Below are 25,133 nucleotides of genomic sequence, written 5' to 3'. Positions count from 1 at the left end.
GATTCTTACACCTTTTTTCGTGTCCAGTCTGTAGTAGCAGCTGGTGGAATAAATTCGGTTGCATAGTTGTAAAATTCACAAAGAGTTCGGTTGTTTTACTGGCCCATAGAACTTTTATATTGATCCGCATGAAAGATCTTGCCAAGGCCGCGTAGTGTACTGCTGCAGCAGTACAACGCACAAATCTATTTGACCATTATAGAAAAGAAGCATCTGTTTTAAACAAAAAGTCACAAACATTCAATACAACAAATAACAGCACGAAATCATACGCCATTCTACTTATTTTATGACCCGCCAGGGTCAGAGGTGCCACTCATATTCCAAACAACCTTGGTATAACAAAACAACATTTTAGAAACAAGAAACCAACGTTTAATTCAGATTCTGAGCAGCATCATTCAGATTCTGAGAAGCATACATTGGTTTAAGTAGCACCGTAAGCATGGTAAAGTTGTTAAACACTCCGTTCGGAAATTATGGGTATGTTCTTAACCAAGGAGGGTAAGTAGTGCAGAAAGAATATATGTACATGTATATTTTATTACGGTTGTCGGCTTTAAAATTGATATTTGTACAACATATTGTATTGGGCCTATAGATAAATATTGTCCGCTTTAAAACCGGGACAGATTATATAAATATCAGATCTATTTTTAATTAGAATGAGAAGTTTTATTGCATTTTTATTGTGTTTGCTTCCTTGATTAAAATTTACATTATGATATTTTTAAAAGCATTGTGATATAACAATCCCATTCACGAATTGGAACTGTGCTAACATAGTACCGATTGTTAAGTAACAATGGTTTAGTTTTTCTTCAGTAAGTTATGTTTTGTTTAGCGGTAAAACAGTAACTTGATCAACCCTTTTAAATTGAACTGTTTAAACGTTTAAAGCGCGTTTCGACGCCGTCATTTAAACGTTGTAAAGAAACGACTAAGTGTGTGCAATTACGGTTAAGAACCATTAAGATCTGCTACATAACTAAACATATAGTAGTGGGAGAAGATGGGACACATTTAGAACGTATAATATCCATATATCCCGTCTTTAAAACAATTAACAACAGTCTGTGGGAGTCGTGGCGATACGGTTTTATACTTGTTTTAATGTTCTTTGTTTACTACTAAAATGGAACGAGAAAGGTTTTCCATATTCCCCCACCCTACTATATATACAGTTAAACAAAAATATAACTAGACATACGCTTAAAAAATAACTTCTTTTTTTATAAGAATTCTTTTATATTTATATTGTGCCTGTAACACACAACTTTTTCATCTAGGTTACCACCACAATTTCGCGACGAAATCACATTGGTGACGTCAAATAAACCAATAGTGACGTCAAATAAACCGATAGTGACGTCATCAAAACCCAGCGCGTACGAAGCGAAATATCTCAAAACGAGTGAGATGGGAAAATCTCAGATATATCGAGCAAGGGACCCGGATTCCTACTCAAAGCGAGGTCTATTACATCTTGGACAACTACCAAAACGTAAGTTGAAACGTAAAAAACTCTATACCCTGCATACATAAACACACATGTAGGCAAAATACCGTCTAATGTACAGAAACCCCAATGTAAAGATAGTAATTTTATACACCTCAGTTACAGTCATATAGCACCTTGAACTACCGGGTATCAATCAAATTACACAGTAAATCAATTTATTGCAAATTGGGTTCAAAAATATTCCAACTGCTGAAACGCAAACCTTAAAATATGCATCGTGTCCCATCTTTCCCACCCTAGTTTATCGCGCTTTTGGAGCGGTGTTTTGGTAGGTAAGGCGCGTAATTCTGCATCCCCGATTAATGATTATATAATTTCTTCCAGCTAAAGGCTTAGATATTACAACTCTAGCAGCAGCAGCCACAAGCAAATCAACTCCTGTTGCAACAAGACCCGCCACACAACAAGTTAACTGCTTCAAAAAAGAAGCGAATGCAGTGTTAAAACTGCCGAGTATTGCACCAAAGCAACTCGCTATTTGGAGCAGTAAGTTTTACAGCTACATGCTATTAACTTAAACACGATTTTCCAAACTGATAGTAGCTATTACTACAACATCACTTGCAAATATAATGCTGTATTCGTATATGTCATATTAGCTAATGGTGTTTTTGCTGCGGTAAACTTTACTATCGCGTATTTGCTAATTTATGTTGTTTAAAATAGATCCGTGTTATAACGATTGTCGTTGCCGTCACACGAGAATAAATAAGTTACATCAATCCATTAAAATTTTAAACCGTTTACCATCAGGCTCAAGATTTCACACAAGTTCTCACCTTCGGGGAACTCCCGGGTTCGCTAAAAGTTACGCAGCTTCACGATCAGGGCTTGGAAGTTGGGGGAAGGTTCTCGGTTCTGGAAGTGACGTAGATATCGCTTTGATGACGTCTGACGAACGCGAAACGAGAAATGACGCCATGGCGTCGAATGAGGTAGCTGAAAAATTGTAAAAGGAAATTTTAAAATGAGGGATCATATTTGTTGCATTTGTAGTCATATATTACAGCTTATTATATAGTACTGTGGGGTAAGATGGCTACCATTAGTACACAATACCTCATGGTTCCTATAATTGTGTTTGCAAAAGATAATTGGCCAACCATGGCTTATACAGCTAAGATACCAAGCTCACTGACTTTGCCGGGGGTCTTCACCCATGCCTGATACATAATCTGTATAACATAAGAAAACAGCATATAATGACATCTGACATGGTTATTTAATGTCGAGTTTTCAACATGATAATATATAATTATAACTTGTAGCTATTGAGGATCGAACCGACGTCAATGAAACTAAGCAAACTTGGAAGACTAAAGAGCCAAAGGATGTTGGATGTATACGCGGGGATGAGCATTAAACATAGGGAACACAGGGACAAAATTATAATGGACCGTGTCACGACAGCAGAAAAAGTAAGTAAAAAAATAAATATGAATGATTTTAACATATTTTTCTTGCGTGGCGCGGGCAACAACTGTCATTATATAGCACGGGTTCTGTTTCATACACCTTGTGTCCACTTACGAGTTACCTCTTGTGTAATCTCGAGGGTGGTTATTTTTATAGATTTGTCTTGTTATAAAGTGACTTTTATGATGTCACAGATAAAAGAGGAGATTAATAACAATGAGACGCAGCGACGTCGCGATGCTCTTACGTCATCAATAGACGCGCAAAAGAAACAATTGCGTGAAGTTCGGAGTCGGCATAACAAAAGGTACGAAACCCGACTTGCGTCGCTCTATTTGTCGAAAACACCGGCCGTGGAATCAAGAGAACAGACCTCCGAGGACATGTTGGCGAATGCACCGAGCATTCAAACTACACCGAGAGAAATGTACGGTCTGCCGGAGGATGAAAACGATTTGCGCCCGAATACGGTTCGCATGTGGCGAAAGAACCGAAAAATGTCGAACAAAATATCTTTGGATGCTTTCAATGCTGCGAAAAGTAACTTGCCAGTGAATTTTAACAATGTTTGGAATATGACTCGACCGAGAACAACTGCGAATGTTACTGTTTGATATACATGTGACGTCAACAAAACTGGTGACGTAGAAACTCGTGACGTCATGTGTGTGACGATAAATTGACCCTGAAGTGTCGCAATGAGATAGTTAGATCATCCTCGTGTATTCATTTTTTACAGATTTTTTTATTGTTTTGTTCATCAAAGCAACAACGAAGAAATATTAAAATAAAAAAGTGTAAATATTAGGAAGCTTAATACGTATGTACAGTGCCGTCGTGGTACACGCTAAATGTTCATGCAACCACAAGTACATGGTATCGTGACGTCATACTTTGACGTCATGTAATTTATACTATCCATATATTTCAGCACTGTAAAAACATTTCCTGAAAAAAATATATTTTAGAAACCAAAGGTAGTTTTAAAAACATAAATTCAATCAAGTTCGGTTTCGAATTTGAACGCGGAGTTATGATAGCAGGGCGGGGTACCGAGGTATAAACCATCCAACACATGCCGGGTGTTGGTGCATTCGGCATATCCCGGCAACCTATGCTCGGAGTCGGTCACTTCGACAAAAACTGGGTACGAACAATTTCTGTCTCCTAAATTGTTTTCCGATTTAATCGCGAATTGGCTGTAACTTGGTAGGCGATCCAATGACGTCATTGAAACTGATGAAGCAACATTCTGTTGGTCAATTGTGACGTCAGAAGTGAGATCTCGCGAGCCCATCTTTTTAGCGCAGAGAGAATGTACAGCGACCGCTATAAATATCAACGCAGCAACACCTGCAACGGCAGCTAGGAAGAACACAAGCTGGGCCCACCAGAGGACTTCACATTCAGATTGTTCGTTGTAGTTACACCACCATGTGTTGGCATGGATGCCATTCGTAGGATCTTGTGTGAAAAGCACGAGGCGATTTTCTTGCACGTTTTCCATTATTAACCGCTTTTACCAAGAAAACTTGAAAAATCTTCAAAAATAGGTAATTTGGCAATTTTTCGATCCCAAAAGCTTTCGTAATAGTTGACTTGATAAAACTTTGCAAACTCTAACAGCTGATGTCCTATCTATATATAAAGAGCCAAGTGCTAACTGGCGAGTTGTGATGGTTTAACAATATGGATCATCGCGCTCTCCCATTTATACAAATTGTACCAACAGAAATTAATAATTAAACTTAAGCCTTGCCAATGGCTTCAGGAGGTTACTGACCCGAAACACGTGTGGCAATTGACTCGTCTTTTTTACGTCTAAGCAAACCTATCAACCCAGCCCAGTTTGATTGACAGGTGGTAAGAAGAATAGCACTTGCATTGTGTGGAATAGGAAACTGGCTCAAACGCGAATCCAGACGTTGCTGGTACTTAAATTTACAACTGTCTAAGTCCAGTTCAGTGGTGCAACGATTTGGGGGTCAAAACAACAACATTTTTGAATCACCATGACGTGGCAGTTATAATGGCGTATTACCTTTTTCCATAAAAAGTAAGCAGTCTTTTGCTGTTAGAAAAAAGTTTTGATAAAAATACAGTTACTAAGTCAAGAAGGTAACGAATTAGTAATTATTTCCCGCATATTTTTAGATATATAGTAGGGTGGGGAAAGATGGGACACCTTAACAATCTATTTTCCCGTCACATTTGGTAGCAAACAAAGAAAATTCAAATAATTGAACCATATCCTCACGACTCCCATAGACCGTTGTTAATTGTTTAAAACACGATCAGGATATTTGGATATTATGCGGTAAAGGTGTCCCATCTCTTCCCACACCCTACTATACAAGAATATGTTTATTTTTATGTTTTTCTTAAAAGAAAAAGGATATCTAATAAGCGTTTTATTCAAACAGAGAACAATCAGAACACAAACACGTATATTTGTTTACTCCTAAATGGAACGAAAAATGAAAACAACAAAACATATCCCATCTTATTTACACTACTGTATTACATATAGCCGAAAATGGCAGATCTGATTCAACATTATTGCAAGAGTATAAGCAATGGCAGTCAGGACTTTTTATATTAGGATAATTACGATCACACAACGACACTTGCGGTACAACAACCTTTATTCAACCCCACCAACCAACAATGCTGTATCTATATTGTAACGGCGCCGTAAAAGTCGTAAAATCTGTTATTAGACGGACTCACGCCGTTAAGCGACCTTTCAAGGCTGTATGTACAAACTGTATTTGGTACTGTGGGGTAAGACGAATGCTTTTACTATATACATAATATCCCATATTTCCTGATTGTGTGTTTAACAATTAACAACGCTCTTTTAGAGTCGTGACAATGCAGTTGTAAAACTCCGTATAATTCCAAATGGCATAATAAAAGACAGGTGAAAACATGGACCACGAGGCAACAATAAAAGGCCTATGCAAAACAGTGGTAATGATTTGTTTGTTTTAGCGACCTTACCAAACACAATAAAATGTTCGAAATTATTTTGTTTTCGAAGATTCAGCATCGCGGTTGTGGCGGCACAGTGACCACGTGCACGTCAACAATCGACAGGTTGTTTTGCTCGCTATATAAGCTACTGAAACACAGAAAGCTGAGCAGCAGATACAGTGGTATGACTTTTTTAGAGTCATGAGTATACAGTTATATAATTTTAAAACTATTCTTTGTTTACTACCAAATGAGACAATAAAACAGAATGAAAATATGTCCCATTTTACCCCAACCTACTACCATAGTATACCATGTGTCGGATGTGTGAGTAGTCCATACCGCTCCGTTACGCCACCTTACGGATATAGAAGTCAAAAGAAATCGTCGTTGGTTCAAATACTGGTACTGACAAATCATAAAAGTAGAATGGAATTCTAACAGAATTAAAAGTCAAAACACTGACTTCTTGAATATTTATGCACGTATATAACAAGAGAAATGGAATACAAAATAGGGATATAATACTATGATACAAGTGTCACCTATACAGAAAACAATAACCCAGAAAGTTGCATAATTATGTAGTAACTTTAACTGGACACTGCCAATGTCCTTCCACGCAAGAATGAGCATGCACTCTGAGTGTTGGGGTAAGCGCCTGAATCCTAGGTCGTCTGAGAAAGACCTTGCCCAAATAGAATAGAACAAGATCGAAAAGAAGTGCATTTGAACTTGAAGTATATAAGAATAAATAGAACATAGAGGTAATAACGTGTTAATGTTCCGTATACGCGGGTGGGGGGATGCCTTCTTCGTCGCTTGACGGTTGGTCGAGGTCTTCTCCTACGGTGTCCGAGGACGTGACGTCGCTAGTAGTGACGTCACTGGGTAAAAAATGATTTTGGACGTGAAGCCGGGTCAGTTGTTGGGATGTGAATTGAAGAGCTTCTTGTTTAAGCCTTTTCTCCTCAACTATCTCGGCGTAGGTCGGAAGCTTTTCGGAAACCGAAGATGAACCTCGGCGACTTTCGGAAGGCTCGTTCAATTCAACGCGGAAGATTACGGAATCGTTCGTATTCCGGTCGACGGAATAAGGCGGAAGGCCATTGTCCGGGATAAAATTCATGTTATCTAACTCTGGCCTCGGAACTAGGTTTTGGATTCTTCTATTTAAAACTTCTTCGTAAAGATCCGAAGCGCTAATACTTGGTTCATGCCCCACCTCACTGTTAACACTGCCACTTCGGGTTCGGTAAGTATCTTGGATTTGGGTTCGGATTCGGTCGAAAGTTCTTCGGAATGAAAAGTTGGAGCAGAAACGAGCCCGGTAGTTTCGATAACATAGAAATGTTACACAAATGAGGACGCAACAGATAAACACGTAGTAGAACACGTCATACCAATCACTATTTGATGATAATGATGTACTAACCGTTGTATTTGGACTTGGTGTACTTCGTATCATTATATACAGCACTTACACATGCACTGACGCCTAGGCGATTCAGAAAAATAGAAACTGAGTTAATATATTTCAGCTTAACTTTCTTTTTACCAACATTATTGTTTTCTGCTCCCCTAACTGCTGTAATTGTGAAACTAACAGCTGTAAAAACTGCGGCTAGCTAACGCCATATAATTCTTTCCTAGCTAAAAAAATGCGTTTCCAACTTCACATAATTAATACATGTCTCTGGTTAGTGCATAGTACGATTTAGTTAAGTTGTCAATATGAGTTTCGGATCCTCCCGTTTGCGCAATGTGTATGCCAACAGAAATTAATGATTAAACGCAAGGCTGGGTAATGTGACCTGACCATCGTGCTGTATTAAAACTGCAATAAATGAATGTAACTTATTTAGCCTGCATGATGGGGCAAATTTAACAGCTACAACATATAGGGCCCTATATTTCATAGGCACCACATGGCCCCTTACGAGTTTTAATGTATGTAGCTTTGTGTCACAATTTATGAAATATAAGTAGTGAGCTTTGTATTTAAGTACAAATACAGTAACTAGACTTTGTTTATTTTGATTGACAGGTGATTTAAAAATATGGGTACAAGCATTATGCCGGAATAGCTACGACATTATAAATTAAATATACAAATTTAGACAAAGCTTCTATCGGTCTCTTATTGCATATAGAACTGTAGGGTAAGATGAATACCGTTGGCTCGTAATACTCATAGCATCCCACATTCGCTTTTTATCAATTAACAACGCTCTTTTAGTCTTAAGGAAAAGGCTAAATAATTATACAAACGTTTATGTTCACTTTGCTACCGAATGCACATTTTTTAAGCGGCGCACGAGATACCAATGAATAACAGGCTGTCAACCAATTGCTTTCAATACAAAGCATTAACTCGGGCGCGGGCGAACCTAACTTATCCTATGACAAGAAAAAGAAAACCAAATGCCAGTAGTTTACCACTGTCGCAAATCAACGAACAAATTCAAGAGTTTGAAAGTTTTAGTCGGTGCTGCATTGGTTACCCATTCATACACAGCTGGGTACCTGCCAACCTTTGTAATTATAATATTTACTTTATCACCTGTGTGCTAAAAATAAACTTACGTACGTGCGTATAGGACCAGTACCATTGTTAACTTGGCATAAGTTACATGCATGTTACATGACATCTCTTATATTTTATATGCCACGAAGGCTATCTTGTTTTCGTGCTAGTTACATGCGGGTGTTGGTGTAATGGGACAACTCTGGCCTAAATCGCAGGTTTCATGGCGTGCCATGCCATGAAGGTCCTCATACATATATAGTAGAGTGGGAGAAGATGGGACACCTTTAACACATAATATCCAAATAGCCTGATCGTGTTTTAAACAATTAACAACGGTCTGTGGAAGTCCGTAAGATACGGTTTTATAATTCATTGAATGTTCTTTGTTTACTACCCAATGAAAAGAAAATAAACAAACGAAAAGGTGTCCCATCTTCCCCACCCTACTATATAATAAAACCTAAAATGTTCAACATAAAATGTTGGGGTGATGTCTAAATCTCAGGTTTCATATGGCATACCACATCACTGCAAAACCCGTATGTTAAAGTAGAAATACGTATAACTTTGACTGTTGTTTAAAAAGATAAACTGGTCGCGCTCTTGAATGAACCTTGCCACTGATATATCGTGTGTATGTAACGTTATTCAATAAATGTGAACGCTGTTTCAAAGGTTCCTATAACATCAAACCTAGCACCAGTAAGATAATATGATATCAAACGCTGCATGTGATTTCTCGTCAATTATTTATACGGATAAAAACAATAAAAGGAGAACAATATTGGTAACTCATCGGTTACCTCAACATTATCTGAAAGAAGTGCATTTGAACTTGAAGTATAATAATAAATATAACATAGAGGTAATAACGTGTTAATGTTCCGTATACGCGGGTGGGGGGACGCCTTCTTCATCGCTTGACGATTGTTCAAGGTCTTCTATTACGGCGTGTTGGGTTATGACGTCATTAGTGGTGACGTGAACAGTAGTGACGTCATTGGATACAGTTTCTTCTTCCACATGTAGCGATGTCGGATGTTGAGATACAGATTGAAGGGATTCTTGTTTCAGCCTTTTCTCCTCAACTATCTCGGCGTAGGTTGGAAGCTTTTCGGAAACCGAAGATGAACCTCGGCGACTTTCGGAAGGCTCGCTAACTGCTTCGACTCGGAACATCTCAATGACAGAATCACGAGCCATCCGCATCACGGAGTAAGATGGCGGCAGATCGCCATCCGGGACAAAGTCTGCGTTATCCGTTCCCGCCTCATTCCCATTATTGTCCCCGTTCCTGTTCCTCCTTGGCAAGCAGTTACCACAATATTGCAAGAGACATTTACAGCAAGTTGCCACGACGATAAAGATAAATATAAATGCGATAATTGGAGCAATGATGTCCCACCACTGTTGGCTTGGTGAACCAGATGGGTGTTGGTTATCAGCAGGCTTACTAGTTGTTGTAGGTGTTATATTTGTCGTTTCAGCCATTTTAAACTTTCTACTTAACTACTGGAAACATAAAGAACATCAAACGTCAAATACTTGTCGTCATAATCCTAAACAAATAAAAATAAAAGAACTAGAAAAGTTTCACCATACAATCTTCTATAACAAATATTTTTCATGTTTACCTGAACAAGTCACTAAGTATAAATATGTTTGCAGCTAAATTACAAAATATTAAATGACCCTCTGGAATATGCTACTTCAATGTTGATTCTACATTATAATATTATTACTAGAGTTTAAAGCTTTCTTTAACAAATTGGAATTTTAACTAAGAATAATATTTTGCACCAAAATAAAACGAAACTAGTTTTGAATTCTGCACCCAATTTTTATTGTTTTGGTCCCAGGTTTTATGTTCTCAAATTCAATGTCAGTTCCTAAAGTTTACAAAGACAAGGCAAACGAGTTTATTAACTTTACGATATGGGAGATAAACAAAGTCAACTTTACGCCACTGGTGCAGCCGCATTAATACAAAATCCAGTAAACATGCTTAACCCACAAAAACAAAAGCTACACTATGGTGAAGGTTGTACGAAAATTACGATTTTAAAAATATTATCTTAATATGTTTGTTTTTTTAAACCCTTCTCAGCACGTAGTTCTTTCAGTTTCAACCCTTTTCGGCGACCTTTTAAGCAAGTAAATGGCTATACTTTGGCGATCTATAGAATTCAATTTCACTTAACTTTTTCCTTACACAAAATAAAAACCAAATTTACATTTACAAACGTAGTAAACCACTTATAACCACAGAAATAAAAAAGAGTAGAACGCGCAACTGCCCAAAACAGTGATATATTCTTTTTTCTATTCACGTGACCACCAACTCCGTCCCCATTTCCCTTCGTCTTCATTGTAAAAGATAGGCGCGTGGTAGTTTTAGGAGGTTTTAGCTGTTTATTTCAAAAACTACACCAACTATTCAAGTTTATTAGGCCAGTTTAGTTATTTGGTAGGTTAACGCTTACAGTTTACCACTTTTTAGGAAATTTAATTATTTATTAATTTTAATTAAAAACCTTCAAGCAAACAGTTTATTAGAAATATTTGTATATTAGAAAATAGTTGTTTTGCCCTATAACTTTAAATCAAGTCAAAAATAAAGAAAAACTACATAAAACGCCCTCGAATCCATCGACTACAATAGTAAACGGGAACGACCCGCAAAAGAGAGAGAGTGTATCGTGCTCTCTCTCTTTGCCGACGTTGGAGATGCGCGTTCTATTCTTTTTTATTTCTGTGCTTATAACAGACGACCACCCTAGTTAAATGAATTTCAACCTCGCCTGGGTATTTCTAGACATGTTACACATACATTGCGCCATTTTACATAAAAGTTACAATACAGCAAAGGTAATGCAAGTTAGTGTCTGGACTTCAAACTGGTAAAAAACAAACCGTTGCACAAGCTTGCAAACTCAAACACTCACGCCTAACTATAGTTAGCGCATTGGTGATTATTAATTAAAGGGGTATGTAAATATACAAAGTACACTGCAAGCAAGCTGATATTTAATATACCACACTGTACTGTACTCTCACGCTGCATTTTTAGTTAAACTTATCCAAGTTTTAACTAAATATATAACAACACTGGAACCAAAGCACTCATGGTACCACTGGCCCCATGTTGTAGAACTGTATCCTAAAAAGTTGGTGGATCCAAGTATATTATGTTGTTTGAACACATGATATGTTCCTGAGCCTAAGCACGGCCGTGTAGCCTGGTTAATATTTGCCAAGATGACAAATAGTGGGCCATAGAGGTACGAGGTAATATTTGAAGAGTTATTTGAAATGAAAGGACTGCTTTATATATACCGTTGTCAAGATTAAATCAAATAAACTTATAACCAGGGCATCAGGGTTAAGCTGTTACATGGTGTATGAGACGTGTATCAAACTATTATACAGAACCCCAAGTTATACAGATAGAAAGCTATGTTGGAATATTCCAGAAAAAATAACAACAGTAAACATATTAAACTATAATGACATATGACACTGCATATTTCTACAAAGGAGAAAGTCCCTGAACCAGATTTCCCATGTCACACACGCCAAACCAACATAGCAGTACGACGTGATTAAATAATAAAATCACTTTCATCACACAAACTGTAAAATCATAAACTATTATGTAACTGGGGATTATGTAACGGAGGAAGAGGTTTGCAGCTTGTAACTCCAACTCAACGGTCGTTGAAGCGTTTCCAGCTATCAGTCAGAAACTAAGGACAAACAAAAACACTAAAACACACAGTTGAATTCGTGATATGTTGCGTAAGTGGACACGCGATGGTATAAAGACTTTTCCATGAAAAATATAAGTTTACCAATTTAATACAGGTTCAAACTGAAGTCAAAAAACTCCACATATTATAAAAATAGTTTTACTACTGTTTGTATTCATTCGAGTTTCGGGAAACAGTTTTATTAGATTCATGCGTTGTCTGGTTATTTGCGTTCGTGTTTTACACAACCAGTCTTGGCAAAACTATCATAACCTTATTCACAAATAGGATTCGATGTTTGTATGGGTGAGGTTATATAAAAGGCATGTCAACGAGTCTGATATTTAGGCCTGGAAATGGCATATTAACCCAAATCAGGGTCGAATGTAGTAATTTAGTTTTTAAGATAAATTAAAATAAAAAATCTTATCAAAACGTGACCAAATGTAGTTTGTTATAAAACTTCCGCTCGCTCCAAAAATATATTTTTATACAATCTTAAATGACGGGTGTTACGACGTAATGAAAACGGACAAAAGGTTTACAAGTTTGGATCACGATAACTGCTATTATTATTTCCATGTACTAAATTTAACGACGAAAAAAATATAACACCGATGCTAAAAATATTATTTGCTTTGATTTCACCTAATAGGAGGATACAATACAACGCAACCGAATACCTCTCTTAAATTTTAGGACCAAACCACAGTTAAATCCCCAGGAGTGATATGCTGCAAACCAAATTTTAAAAAAACGCGTTTTACAAGTTTATCCCACATTGTCAAATAATGAAAGTTTTACGGCAAGAAGACTAAGAACTCTGCCACAATCAAATGTTTTAAGCTAGCAACCAAATAAGTTGCACTAAATAAATAAAAGCATGTTCCAGGCAACGTTTGTTTTACATTTTAGGAGTCCCTCATTTCCTAGAACTTTGCGCAAGTTTGTTTTAGTCTCTTAACCAAACATAAGTTACGTCAAATCTTCATCAGTTACGTCATTTGTCAACAAACTTTCCGCGGAACATCAGGTCACGGGAACAGATGTAAATTCCCCAGTCGGAACACGGAACTTGACGAATTCATTTTGACGTGTTTATTTCCCGGCGATTAGTTAACGTCCACGCAATTTGCGCGATTCCGTTTATTTCAATGGCATCGTCACAACCGTTGCCATTGTTTCCAGAAAGGTTTTGTTCCACCACGTCACTTGAACGTGTCGTGACGTCACAGTTTAAATTTACTGCCGACGTGTGCTACGTATTATGACGTTTTGCGTCGGTTTGTTGCTCGGTTACAAGTATGACCGATATGTATGCCGAGGTACTATACAACCTACAATACAATCGGCACAAGGACATAATTCTATTTGTAGTAGTACTTGTACACCGGCAACCGCTCAGCAACCAACTATGTTCAGTTTTATGGTTATTTTGACCTGAACCTCTAGTGATTTAAACACCGAAATATAATTTTCACTTGAGAGTATTTTCCCACAATTGCTGGTTACGGAACACAGCGCTAGGTATTCGCTTAATATCTTCGAGAAATGAGGAATAAAAGCGTATAACAATTGTTTATATTCCCTTTTACCATTTTATACTCGCTGGGGTAATAGGCAAACCCAGAGTCCTTATATAAAGAGTTATTTTATGTCGTATATACAAATCACATGGGCCAGCTCGCTCATATTTAATGGATATTTTCTTTCCGGACTGAGGTTGGGCAGATCTACAGGAACCTAAATATGGGGAGCACGAAAAGTAATCAGCCTATGAAAGAAATATTCCATAAATATTAATATCTTAGTTTATCGACATAGAAAGTATTGATACTTCAATATATCTTAAATATCCTGAATTAAAATTCCCCTACTAAATTAAATTGTATGCCCTGTTCGGCCCTTTTTTTGTGTTTTTAGAAATTAAGGAGTTTTTTAAAGTTGCTTTACAAAAAAAACGGTAACGGAATTTACAAAAGCTGATTAGAAACCTAATACAGAGTTTCGACAAATTTAACTTTTCCGGCATTTTGCTCGTAGCGGTGATAAAACTGATTTCGCTGCATCGTGGACTTTCTAAAGTGTGCAATTCGAAGCCATAAACGGTGATGGCAAAGATAAAACACATTCGTTGAACGAAGTGCTTTAATGTCAGTATTTTATTACTACTTCTATTGGTAACTACGTTTCGTGCTGCGGGGACTGAATAATGCATGTTAACAACGCGCCCGTAGCACCCCAAGGCATTATACCACTTTTTACGAAATTTACTTGCCGTATGCGATGCAGAGGTCATTTAGAGCTTTGTAGACTTCTCACAAGTTCAAAACAAGCTAGTTAAAACATCAACACACCTCGTGGCTTTGACTGTTTTTGGCGGGAACATAAACAAATATTAGCAAACAATGGCTATTGTTTGGTCGCAATGTCTGCTTTGCGGTAACACATACGTGGGTAATTGGTCAAAAGAACTCATACCACAGCGTGTTAACGACTTAACCAACACGTTAAGCTGTTCCGCGAAAAAAACAAGATCAGCTATAAATGTGGTAGAATGTGCTCTTAAGCATGTAGTAATAATTAAGAACCGTTCGTTGCGTGCGTAATATTAATAATACCTAATTGAGTCGGTCGAAAAGCCAAGCTTGATAATGATGAAACGTCATTCCTAACCAGATTAATTAAATTTGTGAATGAGGTAATTAACAGGTTAAATATATGAGAACACGACAAGTGATTAAACCGCTACTTGCTCTTATTACTATACGTAGACTCTCAAGTTTAATTGTAGCATAGCTACATACATTTCATTTATGTACGCCGGAAATACTAAAACTAGGACTAATTTTACAAAAGTTACAAAAAAATACTTATAAAACTGTAAAAAATGGATTTTAAATGGTGTGCGGATCACGCAACCAAATTATCTTTTTTAGAAAATGAAAAAGACTCGGTGATATAGCAGATTTATGTACCAACGTATATTTTGCAAGAATTATGCAAGACAAAAAGCTAAAGGTGACAAAATGATTTAATCTCCCAGCGGTGTCGGGTATCTATGTTTACAGGCACTGATATATCTGATAGTCATTTCCTCGGAAAAAATTACTATTTTCGGAGAACTAAGGCCACGAACTGCACATGCGTGTTATTATTTTAGCCGTCGAATAATGCTAGACCAGTAGAGGTTAAAGTTATATCAACACACGTGATTGATAGGGTCTAATTCAAGCCGAAATGTGACAAAATTGAGACATGGCGAAAAAGAACGGCTTGAACACGAGTGACCTTAGAGGAAATGAATAAATTGGGATAATTTTGACCACTTTGTTCCTCGTTGGCTGCTCACGAGGAAAGAATAAAATAGCGGGCGGCGGTGGTTAAGTTGATTTCTACATGCAGGTTACCACACACTAACATACCTATATAGCATACTATATGGATACTCTGGCTGTGACAGAATTAATTCATTATGGCTTAAAAATATAATACAAGTTCTAAATGCAGATAATACAACACATATAGAATACATTGCATATATTTTCTAGTAATTTTTGTGAACTTATTTGAAATTCCCATCTGTTTTTTTAAATTATTAATGTGCACACGCGCTCTTATGGAATTCAAAATTATAGGGCATAGAATTTAGAATCGTTCCTAAAAGAACGGGGCTAGCAAAAATTGAAGTCAAAATGCGGTGTCCTAAAACGCCAAAGTGTCGAGCGCCTTGTAGTAGGGAGAGATCTCTAATGTCAAATTCTAAACCGAAAGAATGACGAAACTTGAGTAAAAAGAAATTTCATGTCGATGTCGCGGCATTCTGCATTTTGTGTACTAACACTGCGTGGATTACGAATGCATTTAGCACCTCGGGCATTTTCAAACAAAAGGCGGAAAGAGTATCGCCCAACATCGGCAGAATATAACGCGTCAGATAAGAACACGCCCGCAAGGCACTACGAGGCTGGGAAAAAGGGAAGAAATTCATAAAAGAATCGGAATTCTCAAAATGTGATAAAAAGAACCAAAGAAAAATCGAGGAAAATGACTGAAAACCAGCTGCACGATTTGAGGTGTATAAAAGGCCACAGCGGTTGTGTCGAATTCAGTCAGTCGCTCTTGCAGTCGATGGATGTTATTTATGAATTGAATGACAAGTGTGAAGTTTAAAAGCAGTTAACGTTATTGATAAGACAATGACGCACAAAACACGTCATAACAAAACGCATTCTATAGCTTTGTTTTAGTATATGTCATAAACCACAGGTGTATATAACCCATACGTATGGCTTGTCGGTTATATATATAAGCAGAAAGAATTATTTGCAGATCAGAAAGTCTTACGGTGTAGTTGGCGCAACATACGAAATAGACTATAACTGTTTCTTTATCTTTATATCAGATCAGATAGAGCTACTGCGTATAACGCTAAAATAAACATGGGTATCAAGTTTCTGCTGATAGTTTGTGTGCTTGGCCTTTTCAAGGATTCTGTCGCACGTAAGTTACAAAATGTACCGAAGCATTGCTTCTAGTTAAGAATATCTTTTTATTATGGAGTCCCATACTTGTAGCTAACAATATGTTTTTACAGAGACCCCACTTTTTTGCTACCCGCCAGTGAGTGTCGCGTTCGCCCTATACACACCTCTACGAGCTTCCTACCCCATTGGCACTACAATAATTTTCACATGTAGATCCGGGTACACATTCGCTCCATCAAGCGGACAGTCCGCAGTATGCGAACGAACAAACAACGCTGCCCGCGTTACATGGAGGATACAGAACAACCAAAATACCATCTCTTGTATACGTAAGTGATTTGATTAAATAATTGAGACGCATGTACTACCTTGGCGAGTCAATTTAAAAGGGAAGTAAATGTAACTGAAATCAAATTTAAAAAGTGGGACTTGTATAAACCAAATACATTATATCTAACATTTATTTTAATAATAATTCGTTTTTCTGATACGCAGCTGCTGGGCCAGGACCGGTCACTGCGGGACCAGTAACCCTACCAGTTATTATACCAACTGCTTCCGTTGCCCCAGCAGTATTATCTTGCGGCCAATGCCCGCTGAGATCCACATGCCAACAATACAACAACGCTCCTATCTGTGTTTGTAACGACGGTTACTTCAACGCATACGGAATTTGCAGAGGTAAGTCCGCGTGTTTTTTACCATTTCCCGCCACTTTCATTATTTGAATATCAATATTTAAATCCCAATACGTCACAAAGCGTTTTGTGATGCAATAATATACTTCTATAGGATGATCGAATGATGCTTATTATGATGTTTTTATTCTTATTATGACGTTTTCAATTCACAGAAAGAAGTGATGCCGTACCAGCACAATGCCGGGCCCAAGGTTGCCCACCAAACAGCGACGCATATCTTCTCGATGGTCGATATGTCCACATTTGTAAACCGACCCACTTCGTGTACGGCAGTATATGTGCGCGTAAGTAAGCGCCTGGTACAGCCTATGCGAGTTGCCCTGGGCATAATTTGCACCGGTAGACATGACGGTAATACTGAGTTACCCGAACTCTGTTTAGACTGGCTCCGGCACCGGCGGGCTACGGTAAATTACGTGACCCCGGAGGTCAAAAATGAACTGGTTTAATACGAATAATATAAACTATCTGTTAATATTAATCATGACAACTATAAGCATAGACACAAAAGTCACGCCATTAGAAGTAGGGTTCAATATTACGCGTATAAAGACCCGCTACTGCTGGCCGACAGCCTGGGGCCAAGTCACCATTCACGTCACATAACCCGTTCTACCACACACTAACTGTTACATGCAACTTTGCACCGAGTCGAGTTCGATCAAATTTGTGGGGCTACGCTACGACATTTTAACGCAGAAGCTTTACGAAGGCAATTTTTAACACTTTTTGCCTAATTATAAATATAGAAGAATTGTTTTAGATGATATACAAATCAACGCATAAAAGAATGTAAAATTGTTAACACTTTTTGCTTAATGTGTGAAATACACATTTATGAATTACACAAAAGAAATTTAGAGGTACATAATAAAACTGAATGCAACGGTAACTAAAACCAAAAACGCTAATAGTTTTGTCCAACTGCGACCACTATTCATGTGAAAACAACTTAATAATATGACATTACGTTGTACACACACAGATCACCTGTGTTGCACTTTACAAAAAAAGCATTCGTCGTGGCGTTTCACATTACAATGTTAAGTTTTTTAAGTCCCGTTCTCTTTAACTGTATACCCGCTAGTTTAGCGCCTCTAATAACAGGACTGCATACATACAGGTAGTTTGTAAATGAAATAATAATAATGCCACAGCGCGCGGGTCGTGCCCTACAGGATTGTAAATAAATAACGCCCATATTGCATTTAAACGTAGAACAACAAGTGTATATATTTAACAACGTGCGTGACAACTTTAATAAAACGTAAACATAACAACTGTTATAATACTAATCATGCACAGTAATTTTATGTCCATAACTGTGTATAGCAAGACAAAAATACGTTAATTTTACAACTATATATAGACGCATATTTATGTAATGTATGGTTGTAAGCTATATTAATCAAACAAAGTAATTTAAACAAACGCTTACTTTTTCAGCAAGACAAGTTACACCATCAATCACAAGATGCTCAATCCCTGCGGTCGGTGGTAACGTCATCATCCTTGCTCCAGTGGATAAAAGGTTCTGGAATCTTGGCGAAGTCATCAGTTATACTTGCCCATCACCCATGGTTGCCACTCCCGCCGATCACCGGCAAGCTACATGCATGAGCTCAGGTCTTTTCAGCAACCCTTCACCGTCCTGTGTGATGCCAGGTAGTTATTGTTTATCTTATTAGAAGCGACTATATTTATAGAGTTTATTGGAACTATTACTTTACTTGGGACACCTTCTAACTTTATTTTCGTCCCATTTAATAGTAAACAAAGAACATTTAAGGAAATATAAAACCGTATCCTAACGACTCCCATAGACTGTTGTTATTTGTTTAAAACACGATCAGGATATTTGGATATTTTATGTGCTAAAGGCGTCCCATCTTCCCCCACCCTACTGTATAACGCGTACGCGGGCACGAGGGGCGTATAACAGGCAAGATATGGGTATGGAACATAACACACGTGTTATAACGACTGTAAGGACCAACAGTTTATAAAATCAGTTGTATATTAGCGTATATTTTTTTAACTTACCTTCGTTTGACGTATAAGTGTAATAATGCCAGCAAAGCGGCCGAATTGTCGTTGTGTGTGCCTCAACATGCCGCACCAGGGTTATAGATGCAGACGTTTTTAACATATTTTTCCAATATAGCAACAGCAAGAACCACGACCCAAGCTCCAGTCACACAAGTTAACATCCGTTGTGTCAGACCACCAATCCCAGTCAACGGTCAAGTCATTGCCACAAACAACCAAGTATCGTGGGGTGTAGGACAACGTGTGTTCGTGCGTTGCAACCCAGGCTATCAGCTAACAGGAGACAACTCATTCGTTTGCCTCTCTAACGGACGGTGGTCCCAAGTCGTCATCATTTGTGCTTGTGAGTTACTTTACGCATATTCTTCAACCATTTAGGTCTTGGCGTTCCTCTTTCATCTTTTTATGTCGACAGTGCCCACAAGACAACCTGACGTCACAGCACCTTGCTACTCTCCAATTGCACCAGAGAACGGTTTCGTTTCACCAGTTGGCGACTTCACATGGAATGCTGGCGACCAAGTTACATACAGTTGCCGACCTGGCTACATCCTCACAAGACCCGCCGTCCAAACTTGTCAAGCAAATGGAAACTTCTCGAGTTCTCCACCAGAATGTGTCCGTAAGTAACTTAGACAAACTTGGGCTTTAACTCTACATACCAGTATTGGCTTACAGTGTCGTATAACGTGACCACAACCATGTTTATAAATACAACCTAAACCTGCAACATAGGTAACATATATGTTATATTCATACATTCTTAGATTTAGTACTAACATTGGCTAATGCAGATATGTTAACATACACAACCGTACTATATAGTCACACATCCTTAGTGCTATGATTACACCTTTAATAAAAACAACATATGAAAGTACATGTTATATTCACCCTGGCATTTACTTTTATACAAGTGGTTTATCCACCTTTATATACAGTCTAACTACAGCTTTACATATCCTAGTTCAACCTATGTTATGATAGCACTTTTATTTAAAATCAACATTAAATTAAACTCAGGTTCTACCGCCACTTGCGAACCACCACCGGTTCCCTTCTATGGCTCGCATGATAAACAAGACATGACAGTATTCGCTCAAGGTACTCGAGTTACATACACTTGCAACACTGGTTACACTATGTTTGGAACTGCTACCATTGTGTGCCAGGCAGGCGGACAATACTCGAGCCCAGCACCTACTTGCATCGGTAAGTTGCAATAATAATCAACACGTTTGCCGCCAGCGCTTTGCGCGCTTTTCTTCGCGTGCGAGCTGCTTTGAAAATGCGTTTAAAACTTCGTAACCAGAGGATACAAGCGTTCGAAGCTCGACGCTGCTACTATTGCGACCAATGTGTCGCGTTGCAAAAATTTAACAGAATTGTTGCTCAATCATCACTAATGTTATCCAAAACTAAAAAAAACACCAAAAGCAACAACGACATTCGTTATAACATGGGTGTTGTGTTTCATAAACCATGGGTGTTCTGAGTTACCACATATCTAACTTTGTGGATGATTGGTTTTTGCTCAACTGTAATCAGCTAAGAAACTATATACCAACACGGTATATGGCTAAGTATGGCTGACAATATTTTGTGTATGGTTGGCGAATGATCCATTATTAGTGACCACTGATTATATACGACTTACCTTGTTATGCCTCACAGGAAGCGGCGTACAAACCAGACCTGCAGTCCAGCCAACAGTTGGAATCGTTCAACCTACCGCTATCGTCATCACATGCCCAGAGCCAGTACCACCACAAAACGGTTATATCTCAGCCGGTCAAAAGCAGGTCTACTTCCCAGGCAACTTTGTAACATTTGATTGTCGAGGCCCTTACGTCATCCAAGGAAATCCACAAGTCATCTGCCAAGGAACCGGACAATTCACACCAACCAATCTTGTCTGTATTCTGCCAAGTAAGATATTGTTTTCATAGATTAGAGGGTGGGGGAAGATGGGACACCTTTTCATCCCATTTATTTCTCTATTTGGTAGTGAATAAATCTTTTAACTTTTTTTCACTATAATCCGCATTTTTCATTTAATATGAAGCTTGTAAAGTTTAGTTATTTTAACAAAAAAACTGTCTTTTTCATTTAATATGAAGTTTTTAACGTTTAAATATTTAAAACAGGAGTTCCAGTCACATTGCCACCAGTTGTCCCAACAGTTCCCTTCCGCACGCTTGTTCGAGTGACTACTAACCCACCACCCGTAGTTAATGTAGTTACTTGCACCAACCCCCCTGTACCAGCATTTGGCGTTTCTTCGTCCGCCACGTACCAGGTTGGATCAGCTTTTACATACCAATGCCAACCTGGATATATCGTTGCCGGAGACACTTTCACAATCTGCCAGTCCAACGGTCAATTTGAAACCAAAATTACATCATGCGTATTAGGTGAGGATAAATCCACTTCTATAAGTATGCAATGCATTGGGGAGCGGTAGGAATTATACGTAGTCACCAAATGTATAATGTTAAAGCATCAGAACCTCGATGTAGCGGAAACTAAATGTAACTTACTTGTCCTCGCGTGGCGGGGCAACCACAGCCTTTATAACGCGGGTGTTCTGTTTCACACACCATGTGAAACTATATATGAAATCACAAACATGAAAATTGTGATGCAGTTCCGCCAATCACAACAACAGTGTCGGCGCCAATTGGTTGCCCGAGGCCGAACCCTCCCACGAATGGATACATTTTGGGCGAATCAACTTTCTGGGGCATCGGCCAGATGCTTCTGTACGCCTGCAACCCAGGGGCCAACCTTGTCGGCAGCGAAGGCGTGCTGTGCCGTCCGGACGGTACCTTCGACCCCGCCCCCCAATGCATAAGTAAATTCATGTTGTAAGCATTGCACGTCTGTCGTCACAAAATATTTTCATGCCACAGCAACCCTTAGGTGTTCTTTGGCGTACTAAAGTTATCTTTAGTACGCTACGGGTGTTCTCGCACGGGCCTGACACGAGCCTTTCCATACAACTTAACTCTTCATTTCATGTATTACTACACTCAAAAGTTACCTACCTAAACAAACAATAACATTGCTTTTATTCAAAATCTACTGATACTTTACACATAGGCCCTACTTAAAACTAGTTCTCGGGCAAAGGACGGTATACGAAATGAAGCGGTTTACTGATTCCCAAAAAATACACAGAACCTCGCATGCCATTTATAGTATTGTGGGGTAAGATGGGGCACCTTTAACACATGATATCCAAACATCCTGAGGATACGGTTTTATAATTCGTTAAATGTTCTTTTTTACTACCAAATGGTACGTGAAAATAGAATGAAAAGGTGTCTCATCTTTTCACACAATATTCTACCTCTGCACAAGAACGACTTTATGATTATTACTTACTAGTACCTCTTTGTAACGTATAGATTTCTTGGCTTTTATTACAAGAAATAAAAGCGTATGATCCTTCATTTCCTAAGTGTAGTATACGCATGTTTGCTCGGTTGTTTAATAGTCTACACCTAAAGAACCAAAGACGATACTTTATGTCTAGCGTTACTTATCTTTACTTTCTCGTCATTTTCATCAAACTTTTTGACTTTTGATTTAAAATTCAAATCATGGTTCGTATTTTTGATCACAAGTTCGATTTTAAGTTCGCTTTAATTAGAACAACTCTGCTGTAATATTCAGCACTGAGTTATCTGTGATTTCCCCTGATAACCTGATTTAACTTTCTTCCTCTATTAAACATAGCTATCCGTTGCAGATGCCCGCCCGCCATCAGCTTCATGCACCCCTTCACCGCCACCCAACGGTCGCATCCGACCAGATGGGAAAACAGGGTACATACCCTTAGACGTCATCACCTACGAATGTAACAGCGGATACGTCGGAGTTGGTTTGCCAACAGCCGTATGCTTGAGTGATGGACAATGGCGTGCCGACCGTTTCGTTTGCCGACCTTCGCTAGGTTTGTCTTAGCTGCAAATACATATTGTCTATTCTATATTAGCAAAATTCTACTTTGAAAAACCTGAGATTAAAGCTAAGTCTATTATCTTACCGCTCTATTATATATAGGGGAGGTTACACAGCGAGGGACCTCGGAATAAAGGAATAGTTGGCCCATTACCGAAACACGTCTATGTTATATTCTCTATACCCGAGGTTCTACGGCGTGGCTCGCTGGGGAACCTGGGGTTTCGGCAAGAGTTAACTCGTTACCCCAACATACAAAAAGAGTCCTCCCAAACTGGCGATTGTTGTCAAACTTGGCTATAGGCACCCGCGATTTAGTCATTTTACCTCAACAGCAATACTATATTTACTAACTTAGGGCCTTCGATTTTGCAGACCGTGCTCTTATTCCCAACACATGCCTTGCTAGCGACATCACACCTGACAACGCAATCCTTGTTCCTCCCACCAAGCTTATTTACAACGCTTACGACACTATAACTGTTCAGTGCCTCCCAGGGTTCGAATTAGTTGGTGATGCTACTGGTACTTGCACTGAAGATGGCCCTCATTTCGTTAACCTTCCACCACGATGTGTTCAATGTATGTAATGAAATAATGTAACTTATTTACCCTTCATGCCGGAAAACGACAGTCGTTATAACACAGGTGCTCTGTTTCATACACCTCGTGCCAGCTTACGAGTTACCACGTATGTAACTTATTTATCCTCACATGGTGGGGCAATAACAGTCGTTATAACACGGGTGTTTTGTTTTATACACTTCGTGCCTGCTTACAAGCTACCACACATCTAACTTATGTGTGACTGTTACTTCTGTATGACTGGCAGTTTACACAACCCATTGGTGACCTCTGGTTTAGAGACTAGCGCGTTGCTAACCACTGTTTCCAAAATCCTAGCAGATAAAATATAGAAATTCCCGCGAATCTGAAAAAACGTTTTGTTAATTGTTCAAAACAAGCTAGAAAGTACGGGATATTATGTGCTAACGGTATTCATCCTACCCCCAACTACTATATGTATATATACACCACAACTCAATTATTTACCAGTGTTTCTTTCATCTTTCTACAGCACTTCTTGGAGCAGCCATATCCGCGATCACCGGGTAAAGAGATCAACACAGGGAATTCCCCTATTATGTACAGTATTAACTCTAAGCGAAAGTTATTCAGATTTTTGTATCAACATTCGCAATAAACCTACTTTGAAATTAAACTGGAGTCGTCTTTTAAATATGAGAATAAAAACACAAACTATAATGACTGTGGATCTATACAAACTGTCTCTAAAATACATGTACAACAGCAAACTCATTCATTGAAACATAGGTGTCCTATTCTAACAGCTTTCATCAGAGTAAATGACTATGTTGGTACATAAAAACTATGCCACAAACAAAAAGGGTAGAAAACACAATGCTAGTTTTCTATTTTATACATTAGTGGCCTGTAACCTGACTACCTAGTTTATAGCACTTCACACTGAAGAACAAACACACTAGCATTGAAAAAACTTCAAATAGTAAAGTAACAAAAAACAGAACTTTCTTGTTGCCTATTTAAACAGTTACACAGTAACACCCACAAAGTAACATACATGGTAACTCGTAAGCTGGCACAAGGTGTTAAACCTGTGTGATAACAACTGTCCTTTTTCCGCCGCGCGAGGATAAAGTTACATTCCTTCATATTCATTCAAGTCCAGCACCATGGCTATGCACTGTAGCCAAA

At 38.4% G+C, this 25,133-nt stretch overlaps 2 protein-coding genes and 1 long non-coding RNA gene across 5 annotated transcripts in view; 2 read left to right on the top strand and 1 right to left on the bottom strand.

Annotated features, from left to right (window-relative positions):
• The window catches only part of LOC149734341 (uncharacterized), a 28,293-nt gene extending 25,859 nt beyond the window's left edge, over positions 1 to 2,434 (bottom strand). For both annotated transcript variants that reach the window (XR_016385385.1, XR_016385386.1), the window contains exon 1: positions 2,302 to 2,434. This is a non-coding gene — a long non-coding RNA (uncharacterized LOC149734341). The remainder of the gene's footprint in view (positions 1 to 2,301) is intronic.
• On the top strand, positions 370 to 3,552 carry LOC149734340 (uncharacterized). Its single transcript, XM_089882018.1, has 6 exons — positions 370 to 504; positions 1,290 to 1,504; positions 1,847 to 2,008; positions 2,276 to 2,457; positions 2,791 to 2,940; positions 3,133 to 3,552. The coding sequence occupies exons 1-6, from the start codon at positions 446 to 448 to the stop codon at positions 3,550 to 3,552; spliced, it is 1,188 nt and encodes a 395-aa protein (XP_089738144.1). The 5' UTR covers positions 370 to 445.
• A 12,982-nt stretch (positions 3,553 to 16,534) lies between these two features.
• LOC149734339 (C4b-binding protein alpha chain-like) lies at positions 16,535 to 24,618 on the top strand. 2 transcript variants are annotated; one of them, XM_089881901.1, is made up of 14 exons: positions 16,535 to 16,696; positions 16,791 to 17,009; positions 17,176 to 17,361; positions 17,534 to 17,665; positions 18,828 to 19,046; positions 19,546 to 19,773; positions 19,846 to 20,052; positions 20,454 to 20,642; positions 21,105 to 21,359; positions 21,578 to 21,844; positions 22,078 to 22,284; positions 23,185 to 23,388; positions 23,772 to 23,978; positions 24,475 to 24,618. In XM_089881901.1, the coding sequence occupies exons 1-14, from the start codon at positions 16,636 to 16,638 to the stop codon at positions 24,510 to 24,512; spliced, it is 2,619 nt and encodes an 872-aa protein (XP_089738027.1). In that variant the 5' UTR covers positions 16,535 to 16,635; the 3' UTR covers positions 24,513 to 24,618. The 2 variants fall into 2 exon arrangements, with proteins under 2 accessions (XP_089738027.1, XP_089738028.1); XM_089881902.1 differs by lacking the exon at positions 22,078 to 22,284 and having other exon boundaries at positions 16,536 to 16,696.
• The last annotated feature ends 515 nt before the right edge of the window (positions 24,619 to 25,133 follow it).

This window comes from Ciona robusta, chromosome 7, assembly GCF_009617815.1.
Source record: "Ciona robusta chromosome 7, ASM961781v2".
Lineage (NCBI taxonomy): Eukaryota > Metazoa > Chordata > Ascidiacea > Phlebobranchia > Cionidae > Ciona > Ciona robusta.
Note: the sequence above shows the minus strand (reverse complement) of the source record. Positions and strands in the feature narration are given on the sequence as shown.